This window comes from Quercus suber, unplaced genomic scaffold, assembly GCF_002906115.3.
Source record: "Quercus suber isolate HL8 unplaced genomic scaffold, Cork oak 2.0 scaffold_106, whole genome shotgun sequence".
In the NCBI taxonomy this organism is placed as follows: Eukaryota; Viridiplantae; Streptophyta; class Magnoliopsida; order Fagales; family Fagaceae; genus Quercus; species Quercus suber.
This window is the reverse complement of record NW_027069571.1, coordinates 1,066,832-1,079,397: the sequence shown is the minus strand read 5'-3', so window position 1 is coordinate 1,079,397 and position 12,566 is coordinate 1,066,832. Positions and strand designations below refer to the sequence as shown.

Sequence of the window (12,566 nt, the reverse complement as noted above, 5' to 3'; positions counted from 1 at the left end):
TCTCTTACTAAGGATCCTAACTCTAAGGTATCCCACCTGGCTCTTCCTTTAAGACAGGGTAATGGAGGCCATCATGCCACGCTCCCGAAGCTATAAGGTAATTGTCTTTCATACCCTTGTTGGATTTAGGTAGACACGACATTAATTTGACAACGTCAAATCGGGATTTAAGGTAATATCCCGCATTTTTCTGGGAGTGGCACTCGTATATGTGGACCACATCATGTTAGGTGAGCCGCAAACCCAAGTGCTTGTTGAGAGCATCGACGCTACTCAAACCCTGAATAGGTTGGGCGCGCACTAATGGGGGCTTAACTTATGGTTAAGGAGGTAATCTCAAGTTATCCTACCTATGGGGAGAGTCATTCCCCCTTCTATGAAAGCTATCATGGGGATGATGACTTCCCCCTCCTCCCTATGGGTCACTACTTGTTCGGAGAACAATATCGCAAGCCAACTTCCTGGGGTATATGGTACATATCTTTAAAGGCTTCTATTTTGGTCGCTGAGTCTACTAGGCTCGCAAACCTACCCATATGGACAACTTACCCATATGGACAACCTAATAAGAAGCGACTGGAATTTGTAAGTAAGGAGGTAAGAACTGGAAGGCCGAGAAAGTTGGCCGAGGAGAAAAAGAAGTTTTAAAGAGATAGATACTTACAAGAGTAAGTGAATGTGTTAAATTCTAAACCTTTAGGAAAGCCTTGTGGAAATTTTTAAAGGAAAGGAGTTACGAAAGTTCAGGAGCGCAGGGAGTTTGGTGAGTTGGAATGCTTGAAATCTCTGAAGAACTTAAAAATTTGTAAAGTAAAGGGGAGAATGATCTCCCTCGAGGCTTTTTATAGGGGTGAAAATGAGTAGGAGTTATCTCGCTAAAAATTTCAAGAGAAAGGTCAGCCATTCGATCTGCGCCTCACCATTAGATTTGGGGAACAAAGAGCCACCCGAAGTAACTAAAGGTGCCTTGCGGATTTTGAAGCATTAGTAGCAATCATGGAACGAGCAAAGCAGGGATTTCACACGTGTGAACCAGAGGAATAAATGACTTTGTCTTTTAAAAATCAAAACCCCACTTTTTCTCCTCAAACGAGAGGGAAAAACCAAAGTTTTGAAGGGCTATTGTAGGGATAAGGGCCCAAAAATTGTATTAGGCCATGGGCCTTATCCGAGGATAGGGGAATGTCCAAAGGGGTGCGAATAATTATGAGGGGTTCCAATTTTGAAGTCTCATAAGTAATGAACGAATGGAAGTGGTCCGAGGAGGAATTCCTCCTCGGATATGATGAGTGCAGTTCAAATTTGTGTTACAACGTTCAAGGTGACCTCCCAAGAAGATCCAGAGATAAGGACATGCATCGTACACATATAAGAATGATGGGAACTCAGAAATATCTAAGAAAAAGTTACTACCACCGCATTAAATGCACTATAGCTACTTTTCTGACCACTTTAATATGGAGAAGACCCCTAAACAGTGCTTCCTTGGCTATCGTGACTCACGGAGAACCAGAAGGGGTGTCTAATGGGATGGGCACTCAAGTAGTAGCTTGAATGATTGACAAATGGAGGGTCAAGATCACCGAGAAGGAGATATATAAGGAAAGAGACCCTAGATGGAAGTGGGCTCAGAAAAAATAGGAAAAGAACACTATAGCAATCATAGTTGCACTGGTAATCGGTTCTATCAATTTACACCAAGTTTTGTCTCCTCAGGCAGAGAATTTATTCAGTCTTATGTGCTTTGCTCTTACTTGACCGCCTTTTGCATCCATACTAGCATTTGTTAAATTCACTAGGACTTAGTTCTTTGACCCACTCTCTACAAATTTATTGTATTGGGCCTACTAGGCCAAGATCCATACCTTTTGGACTTGGGCTACAAATCGAGTCCCTACACTTACCAAGACACCAATAATTGTCTTACCCTTTTTTATGGTAAATATTAATGCATGATATTATTAACCATTATTTTGGTTGTTTTATTAAAATAATGCTTGACATAGATTTGAAATTTTAACTATAGTTTTTTGTATTTTTTTTAAGAATCTTATAACTATACATATAGCATTATGAAGTTATTAGTTATAGAAGTATGTGAAAAGAGTACATAATTTTTTTTTTTTTTAATTTATAATGTCGATAGAATAAAGAATTAGACTAATCTTGGTCAAACCTTGAAAGTATTAAGACGTGCCAATTGACTTACAGAACCCTTGATTATAAATTGTCATTTGTGATTTTTTTTTCAAAACAAAAAATACAAATAATTAAAAAATTAATGCTAATAATGCATTGTTGTCAACCTCTGGTATTGATATTTCAATTTTTTAAAATTTTTGAACAAATAACTTTGACCCCCCTAAGTTTGAATCTTGGTTCTGTCCCTAATAAACAGCTTTTAATATTTGGTAGAAAAATGGTGCTTTTATCACACATGAGCCTCCCGCTCAGTCATAACTATTAACTCCGTGTCATTTGATTATGAATAGCAAATTGTGACCAAATATTTTGTGGCTAGCTAGCCTCCCAAGTTTCCTAGCAAAAGACTTTTCTTCGTTATTGACTTACTGCTGCTAATAATGCATAGTTGTCAACCTCTAGTATTGATATTTTATTTTTTTTTTAATTTTTGAACAAATAAATTAGAGCCCCTAAGTTTGAATCCTGATTCCGTCCCTGATAAACTGCTTTTAATATTTGGTAGAAAAATGGTGCTTTTATCACACATGAGCCTTCCGCTCAGTCATAACTATTAACTCTGTGTCATTTGATTGTGAATAGCAAATTGCGACCAAGTGAGGGTTTGGATACAGAGGCACGGCGTGTTTCCTTTCTGCGTTTTCTCCTTTTTTTTTTTTTTTTTTTTTTTTTTTTTTTTTTCAACAATCAGTTTTTATCAACTTTCAGCAACAATAAGTGCTATTCAAACGGACCCCAAATATTTTGTGGCTAGCTAGCCTCTCAAGTTTCCTGGCAAAAGACTTTTTCTTTGTTATTGACTTACTGCTACGTTGGGTTAAGACTTACAAGCCTTATTGCTCATGGTACGGTACAATTCCGTTGACTTGCTTTTCTATGCTCGCTATTTACTTCTTGATTAGCTTTCCTCTAATTGTTATTTTCTTCTTTCTTGATCAAAGTAACATCCCCATCATTTTCATTAATAAAAAAATGAAATTACAATATTTGAATATTGAACTACGTGATTTTGATATTTGAACTACTTGATTTTGATTTTCATAAATGGTACGCTACAATGTTTGAATATTTCACTAACAACTTGGCCTAAGTAACGAATGACTCATGAAATCTAACTTGTCAAAGACTCTTCAAATTCTAGCATGTGCTTCTCGAGTGGCCTGTTTTGCAAGTTGGCACTCGCGAGCTAGTCGTGAAATCCTCATTTTCACAGAATCTTCAACAAACTCTCACACACAACCCTTACATTAAATCCCACAAAAATGCAAGGAAATGATAGAACATAATTACAATCAAATTTTACATGGAATTAAAGCCAATAAAAACATAGTTATAAATCACAATTTACAAAACTCTTAATTATAAATTGTCATTTGCAATTTTTTCTTCAAAATAAAAAATACAAATAATTAAAAATTAATGCTAATAATGCATTGTTGACAACCTCTAATATTGATATTTCAATTTTTTTAAATCTTTGAACAAAGAAATTCGATCCCCCTAGGTTTAAATCCTGGTTCCATCCCTTGTTCTTGTTCATAATATCTATTTGTGTTCTTTATGATTAGATATGTTTGTGCTCATATTTACATAATCAAAAAAATAAGTCAATTTTCTATGATATATCGAACATAAATAGAGAAAGATTTGAGAATGAAAACTATGAAATAAACATTGGTGATTTTTTTTCCCTTCACTAAAAGTTAAGAGCATCTTCAACAAAATCTTCAAAATTTTGTACCGTTTAGAAAGTGAACAGTTGCGTTTACCTTTTACTTATTTACTTTTTCAAATATACTTTTCAACAGACTCTTTATCATTTCTCCATTCTATTTAAATATTATTTTTTTATTCTTTCTTTATACTTATTTTAATCTTTCTTTATTCTTCCTTTATTCATTCCCAACAACTATATTTTTCAAATTCTTAACTATATTTTAACTTATCAATTACACTTTCAATTTTAGTATTTGAAGAAAAACCCATTTAATCTTAATTTAAGAGATTTTTATTCTTATTATTCATTAACTTATAATTAATTTCCTTAAAAAAACACATACTATACTTATCAATTATCATTAAAAAAGTCAACCACACGTTATAGACCATTCCTTTTCTACTGTTTTGTTTTTTGGTTTTGTTTGTTTCTCTTTTCAGCTGCTGCTGCTGCTCGGAAAAGCCAGACCATTCTTTTTTCCATATTATTATCAAAAAACAAAAGTCATAACACGTTCAGACCAATCCTTTTTTTCTCCAACCCCCTCCCTTTTTCCTTTTGGTTTCATTATCTTCAAACACACATAGAGACACGTATAGAGACTAGAGAGAAAGGAGAAATTGCCCTTGCTCCACTGCACCGCCACCATTGCATCTTCACCGTCGCTCCTCCTTCTCATTGCCGAGTGCATGTAGCCAGGGGTCAGATCGGCTTCTATTTTTTTTTCCCTTATTCTTGATCAGTTGTTGTTTCTGATTTTAGATTTGTTAGATCGGCTTCTTCTTCTTTTTTTTTTTTTTTTTTTTGATCTTTTGTTGTTCTAATTTTTTTCCCCTGTTCTTTTGATAAGTGACTCTTTCTCCGTGATTTCAGGGTAGATAAAGTTCAACAAGCCCACCAGAAATAAAGTTTAATAATAAAAAGAAAAAGATGAAAAAAAAAATTATGGTTATAGCTCCCTCACTATAATACACATAGACCATTGATAAAAAAACCCCAAGTTTCACATATTAAAATCAAAACTTATAGCCAAAAAAAGAAAGAAAGCTATTTGAATATTTTCCAAGAAGCCAAACAGAAAAATTCTGTTCTATTTTTTTTTTTTTTTCTGTTCTTGATCTGTTGTTGTTGTTGTTGTTCTGATTTTAGATTTGTTGTTTAAATTAAATTGGTTTTATGAGAACAAGAATTGTTCTGTAAGAAGAAACAAAGAGAGAGTGTGAGACTCAAAAACAAATCAAAGACAAAAGAGAAAGAAGTGATAAAGTATTAGGGGCTGAAATTTTTAGGGTTTCACTGTCTATTGAAGAGAGTATTTTGGTTTTATCACAAGTTCTACCTATAATTTTACTATTTTAGTAGATCGGATACAGAGTAACTCCATTTTCACGTCCAAAAGTCCTTGCGTGCTCTTAAAAAGGCGTAAGTGTCAGGCTCACGTGGATGAAAAGTCTATGGAGGGGAACACTTCAGTCAAAATTCAGACCATTTTTCTACAATAATATAATGAAAATCCATTGCTGCACTCCACTTGCACTTTGTTAGTCAAAGACTCGAGGTTTTACTTTTTGACCAGAACAAAGGCTGAGCTCATGGCAGCGACACTGCATAACTTTCAAGTTTCAAAGTTATCAAATCAAAGCGCTGGTGTGAAATTGCATAAGCAACCACTCTACAAGTGTTGTTTTTTGACGACCTTTGTAGAATATAGAAGTGTTCGGTTGCGGCCTTACTTGCACCCCTGACTCGACCCAACTGGCTACTCAGGTACACTCAGCCCACTCATTTCTCGACTTTCCCAACTCACTTACCTCGACTTCTCTGATAACTCTTTCTTCGCCCTATACCTTCTTCCATTTCATCTCTTTCAAACCTCCAAACCCTCTCTCTCCGATCCAACCCGTTCTCTGGCTCAGTCCCTGTATCCATTGCCAACCTTAAATCTGCCAAGCTTAAATCTCTTGACTCGTTGGACCTTTCTCATAATTCTCTAACTGGGTTTCTTCCAAACTCAATCAACTCGCTTTCGAATTTGAGACGATTCGATTTGAGTTACAACAAACTCATTGGGTCACTCCCACCAAACTTGCTTGAACTCGCTCTAAAGCACAATTCTTTATTTGGGTATCTCTCAAACTCGTCTTTTGACCGGTTGACTATTAGTTGGAAGGGGTGGAACTCAGCAAATACTCATTCACGGTGACACTACAAGCTTGGTTTTTTTCCGTTGCCGTCACTTCAACAAGTTGACTTAGCCAATAACAGCTTGACACGTGTCGAGGTTTGGAAGCCCACTGGTGGCAACAGCAACCTCGTGGCCATTGATTTGGGATTCAACGGCATTGATCGGTACTTGCCTGTGAATTTCGTTTGCTATCCTCTGTTAGCGTCTCTGAATAATGAGTTCTGTCAAAACTAAATCAGCCACGCAGTGCCACGTGGTGGCCATGCCTTATCCCGGTCGCGGCCACATCAACCCCATGATGAACCTCTGCAAAACACTTGCTTCGAAAAACAGCAATATCCTCGTCACCTTCGTTGTTACCGAAGAATGGCTTGGTTTCATCGGCTCCGATCCTAAGCCCGACAACATTCGCTTCGGCACCATTCCTAATGTTATCCCATCAGAGTTAGTCCGCGCCGCTGACATGTACTCCTTCGGCGAAGCTATTTGGACGAAGTTGGAAGCTCCATTTGTGCGGCTCCTTGATCAGCTTGAGCCTACGGTTACAGTTATCATGGCTGATACTATTCTTTTCTGGGCAGTTGGAGTTGGGAACCGAAGGAGTATTCCGGTGGCATCGTTTTGGCCTATGTCGCAGTCCATGTTCACTATCATCCAACATGTGGATCTTTTAGTAAAAAATGGCCATTTCCTAGCTGACTCCGGTATGTATTAAATTGTTAATACAAATTCTTTTTGCTTATATCTCCTTCTACTTCTTTGTTTTCTTAGTAAATAATTAATAAAATATTAATTTTTTTTTTTAATATGTGAGTAGAAAAGAAAAAAAAAAAAAGCATTATTGGAATACAAAAATCCCAATGATAAAATAACCCACCTTACCTTTTTATGGTACGGAACACAGTCCAAGCAAAGATTTAGGGAGTGTTTGGTTTAGGAATTTTCATCACTCAATTCTCACTTTTCATCACTTAATTCTCAAATTTTATAGGCCCCACCTTAAGGATGCTTGTTTGGTTTAATTTTTTACCTCAATTCTCATGACTCATTACTCAAAAAGGTGAGTTAGAGTCGTAAAAACTGAAAACAACTTTTAAAAGTTTTCAAAAACTGAAAATTGAGTTATGAGATATAGGATATGAAATATGGGTTATGGGTGATGAATTATGAGTGATAGGTTAACCAAACAAGCCCTTAGTTTTTAATAGTCACTCATAATGATTTATTTATATATGAAACTATAAATTCTAGAACTTGAAGAAATATGATGGGCTAAGAATTTAATAGTGGGTTTAAATATGAAATAAATTTTAATTTTAATTATATATATATATATATATATGTATTAAAATAACGATGGTTAAAATTGTAAGTTCTCAAAAATTTACGTAATACAATATTATATGTTCAACAAAAAGTCAAATTGCTTTGGTTTTATATATATTAAAAATTATTGATTATAATTAGTTAGTAATCTTAGCAATGCATACAAAAGTAACAAAAATATTATCTTCTCTATGTTTTTTTATAATAAAAAAATTTAAATATGGAGTTATGGACTTTGATAATTATTAAAAGATATTCATAATATATGATTGTGTTTGTTAATGGAATTCAATCTATTATATTATTTAAAGAAAATATAATATGACAATTCTAATGCTGACGATAAATATAAGAGCTTTTATAGTGAATTCTTATAGAATTTAAACTCAACGAAAAAATACATATTAGAATAATGATGTAAAAAAATGTGTTTTAAAAGTTTAAGTGACAATAATAGAAGAAATTAACATTGTAGGGGTATTAGGTCTAGTAGAATGTATTGGGCTGGGGCCCAATTCGAGGACACCTTATAAGTCCGAGGATGGATAAACATGTGAGAGAGGTTAGCATTAGTAAATAAAGGAACTGCTCTAGGCGTTATGTTCCAAGGAAGATGAATCTCGCTTTTTTTTTTTTTTTTTTTTTTTTTTTTGCTTAAAAGAGCTCTCTAAATGTAAATCTCCAAATGAAAAGAGATATAGAGCTGCAAAAGCTTGTCGCACAAACTAGTATTCGACTAGGAAAAAGAGAAAGCGACCAAAATAAAATATATGAATGATGCCCAAAAAGCCAAAGGCTAACACATCAATTGAAATATAAAAAATTTCAGGCATCTATCTCTCAATGAGATTTTCTTTACTAAAAAAAAATTGTAAATGATATGTTGAATATGGAGCCAAATGTAAAGCTTCAAAGAATTGTTATCAAGTTCTTGTGGGAGGTCATATATGCATGTTTCTATAATTGAGATAAATTACATTATCTAGTGCTAGTTGTGTATGCCTTGATTGAATTGATCATTAAAGCTTCATATTGGACTAAAGACTATCTCATTTTTGATATCCACACACAACACACAAGTCTATGTTCAATAAATGTCTTATTCATTTGCGTGATTGTACTTGATTAAATGTATTTTCACATGCTCAATCTTTGTTGGTCAAACACAAAAAGATTTTTGAGTGTTTTGATTTGTTTTTGGAAAGTACTTTGTTTTTACAAAAATGTCAAAAATTTCAAAAACAATGTTACCCTGTTTTGGCGACTAAGTCGCGGGTTGGCCCAGTCGCATGTCCCAGTCGCGAGATCACTCAGAGATTTTTCGCGGCTAACTGGCGAGTAAATGCTCTAATCGTGAAAAAGACTTAGAAAATTTTTCCAAAATTTGAGTTTTCTTATTTTCGCAGGTCAGTGTGGCGACTGATTCGCGGGTGGAAGGTCCAGTCGCGAGAAGTACTCAGAGAATTTCGCGGCTTATATCGCGACTATCTCGCGGGTAGACCTCCCAGTCGTGAAAAACACTTAGAAAAATTTCTCAAGTTTCTTCTCTTCACAGTGTTTCGCGGCTTAACCTGGCGACTTGATCCAGTCGCGAAAAACGCGTGTTTTACGTTTTCAAGACAATTTAAAAATAAAAATAAAAAACTTTTAGTTTTTTCCCTCGTACCTTTGTGACTATTCATTGTCTTCCTCATTTTATTCTCACAAACACTCTGAGTTTTTCTGTGAAAATCTTCCATTTCTGCATCATCTTCTATCAAATCTTCCACAAAAAGGTATGGGCTTTCTTCCTTTCCCTTCATACTTACTGGTTTGAGCATTTTTTTTTTTGATTTATGAAGATGTTGTTGTGGGTTATAACTTATCATGTTCGAACATGGGTTTCCGATTTTCAGGTTATATTGCTTGTTTGTGCTGGTTCTTACACTGATCTTCTCAATTTTGTGTACCTACTGTGGTATTGGTTGGTTACACACACTCATTGCCATGTTTTGAACCCAAATGTCAAGTATTTAGGGTTTCCTTCTTTACACATGGTATGGCACTGACACATTGCTAATAATATTTGTTGTCTTGTTTGATGTTTCTTGTGTGTGTAAAATCATGGTGCAGAGTTAAAATGTCTCCATTCAAGAGATCAGCTGTGAAAGGAGGTAGTAGCAAAGGAAAGGAACATGTTATTGAAATTGATGATTTTTCTCCTACACTAAAGCGGGCTCGTTCCCCATCTGGTGTGCTCGATCCCAACAGATGTCGATCATATGCTGCCTTTCAGACTCATGACAATTACTTCAAAAAGGCTACACCTTTAATTGAAAGAGTCTTTGACCAACATTCTCTGTTTGACACCAACATTCCTCAATGGTTTGCACACAAGGATTGGAATTATCTCCTCTCTGACCTTGATGATGCATATGAAGATTTGGTCAAAGAGTTCTATGCCAATGTAATTGTTGAAGGAGATGAACTTAAGTGCTGGGTTAGAGGAAAAAGTTTCTCGGTCTCTCTCGCATACCTAGCAGAGATTCTGCACATTAACAGACCAATTCTTGGGGTCTCACCGGTCTATGATGATCTACATCCGGATGAAGAACTACTTAAAGTAGCTCTTGGGGAAAATCTGGAATTTTCCTCAAATGGGAACTCAGTCAGTGTTTTATCTTTTCCTCCAAAATTGAGGGTGCTCACGATCGTTATGTTTCACAACTTGTATCCTCGATCTAGCACAGGGTATATGAATCTCGGGCATGCACTGTTTCTTCATGATCTGATTTCTGATGTCGAGATTGACATCTGTGCTCATATCTTTCATATCCTTCGTAAAACTGTTCTACGAACCGAATCAAGGATGTGGATCCCATTTTGCTGTCTCATCTCACGGATTCTGAAGCGTAAAGGGCTCCATCTGTCTGAGAATGAATTTCCCTGCGCAAAACCATGTCCAATCAACATGCGCACATTCAACGCTAGCATTGGTCATAGCAAGAAGGGAATCAAAACAGAAGCTTCCGCGTCCCACAGTGGCTCGCGCTCCATTTTGCTTCCCGCTGACGAGAAACTAGATTCTATTGTAGCTTCTTTTCATGAACTGAGTTCCAATATGTCCAACCTTACCTCCATCTTGAATCATCTCAGCATTCGATGGGATACGAAGTTCACTTCAATTCAAACTCAATTGGATGAAATTCAAAGAAAGCTAGAAGATAGTGACGACTAGCTATTCCATGACAAAAAGGGGGAGATGCTGTTGGCAGGGGGAGAGCTCAACGAAAGAGGGAGATTTCAGCTAACAGATTTTTGTTTACTATTTTTGTCTATCTTTAGTTGTTACCATATTTCTGTATCCATCTTATATCATTCAGCACTTTATGTTGTTGTTTTGTACCCATGTTGCTTATGTAAGCTTTAAGGGTTTGTTTATGAACAGTCTGTAGGCCTTTGTGGTTTGTGTCATATTTTATGCAGCCTTTGTGCTTTGTTAAATCAGTACTTTCAACTAAATGTCTTGCATTTTCTTCTAAGTACTGTCACTCTTGTGCCCGTTGTAGGATTGTTCCTAGATGCACATACTTCATGTATTGTGCATTGGTTGAGTGTTGGTCATTCAAGCAATTTACCTTGTGTTTATTGTCTTGAATGTCCGGATGTTTATTCCAAGTGTGAATGAGCATTGTGATCACTTGGCTATAGTGATTACCTGTTTTGGTCTTGCCATGGTTTACTGCTTTATTCCATTGTGCATGATCGCATTATGCTTGCTCCATATGCATTACAAGTTTTTGTATACAATGAACTTATTGTGTTGTTGTGTTTCAGGAGTTACTTGTTCTTATGGTTCTAAAGCTTCGCAGATTCTAGGGTTAGGTGTGAGTGAGTTTTACAACAGTTCCCAACTCACGCGTTAAGTCTAGAGTTTGTTTTAGGGTTTTGTCACGGAATAGCCAAAGGGGGAGATTGTAAAGTTGAAAATTATCAACCATCTTGTTGGCTTTATTCCGTGTCAATTTGCTTGTAATTTAAGCACTTAGTAACCCTGTATTTAGGTGGGATTATTGTAAGGGTAGTGTGTGAGAAGTTATGAAGAAAAGCTCAAGTATGTGCAAAGAAGCAGAGCTTCGCGGCTAGGACTTGCGGGTGGCTCGTGGCTGCAAGTCGCCAACTTCAGGCACGTGAGATGCATGCAGGGAAGTTAAAGGGTCGCGCCAACTGTCACACTACAGGACAAAAGTCCCAGGCTGGCCAGGCCGTTACGTCGCGACTTGATTTCGGGACTTGGACAAGCTGTGAGATCAAGCCGCCAATTTACCTTGTTTGGCAAAAATATGTCTCTTCGTATTCTCATATCACCTCACTATATATAGACCCTTATGCCCATTAAATGTAGAGAGTTTCTAGGGAGAATTTTGTGAGAGAAAACCCTAGAGAAAAACAAGATTGCCTAATCCCCAATCTTCATCTAAGAAACTCTACAAATTCCTCTACTCTCTTCCTCTCCATTGTCATACCCTTGAGAGGTCTTTTACCAAATCCTTATATCACCACACCCACGTCTGTGAGAAGGTTTATTTGGTGCTGAGGGAAGCAGTTTGGAAGGAACCAATATACATTGGTTGATGCTATGGTCAAGTAGCGAAATCTGGGAAGCCAAAGAAGAAATAGGTTCGGCGTAACCTCATTGGAGCAAGAAGCTTGGAGGGCTTAGGTACTTGGATAGATTAGGCTTGGAGGGTTTTCTGCTGTTCATGTATCCCAACTATATTCTTTAGTGGATTTTATCACCGCTTGGAGGGCGGCGGAGAGGTTTTATGTTGAGGACTTCGGTTTCCTCTTCGATAACATATCGTGTGTTATCCGTGTGTTTGCATCGTTCTTCCCTTTATCTTTGCCTTATATTTACTGCTGTAGATGTGTTTATATTTGGTTTAGGTTGTCTACCAATTCTGTTATTGGCTTATTATCATGTTCTGCACATTAATTGTTTAATATAAAACTTGAATTGGTATTTTTATAATTTGGGGTCTAAACGTTCAAGGGTGATTCATACCCATATTAAACTTTCAATTTAGAGGATGAAAAAAGAGCGTAGATGTTGGTTGTTATATGTGAAAAAAAAAATTAAAAAAAAATAATATTTTA

General features: G+C 36.2%; 1 protein-coding gene across 1 annotated transcript; it reads left to right on the top strand.

Annotated features, from left to right (window-relative positions):
• Positions 1–5,664: 5,664 nt before the first annotated feature.
• On the top strand, positions 5,665–6,908 carry LOC112000449 (receptor-like protein 35; the record flags this gene model as incomplete). Its single annotated transcript, XM_065775164.1, is given in 4 exon segments — positions 5,665–5,758; positions 5,761–6,080; positions 6,083–6,145; positions 6,147–6,908. Coding segments are annotated over 4 exon segments (669 nt in total), but the record flags the coding sequence as incomplete, so codon positions are not given.
• Between the last annotated feature and the right edge of the window lie 5,658 nt (positions 6,909–12,566).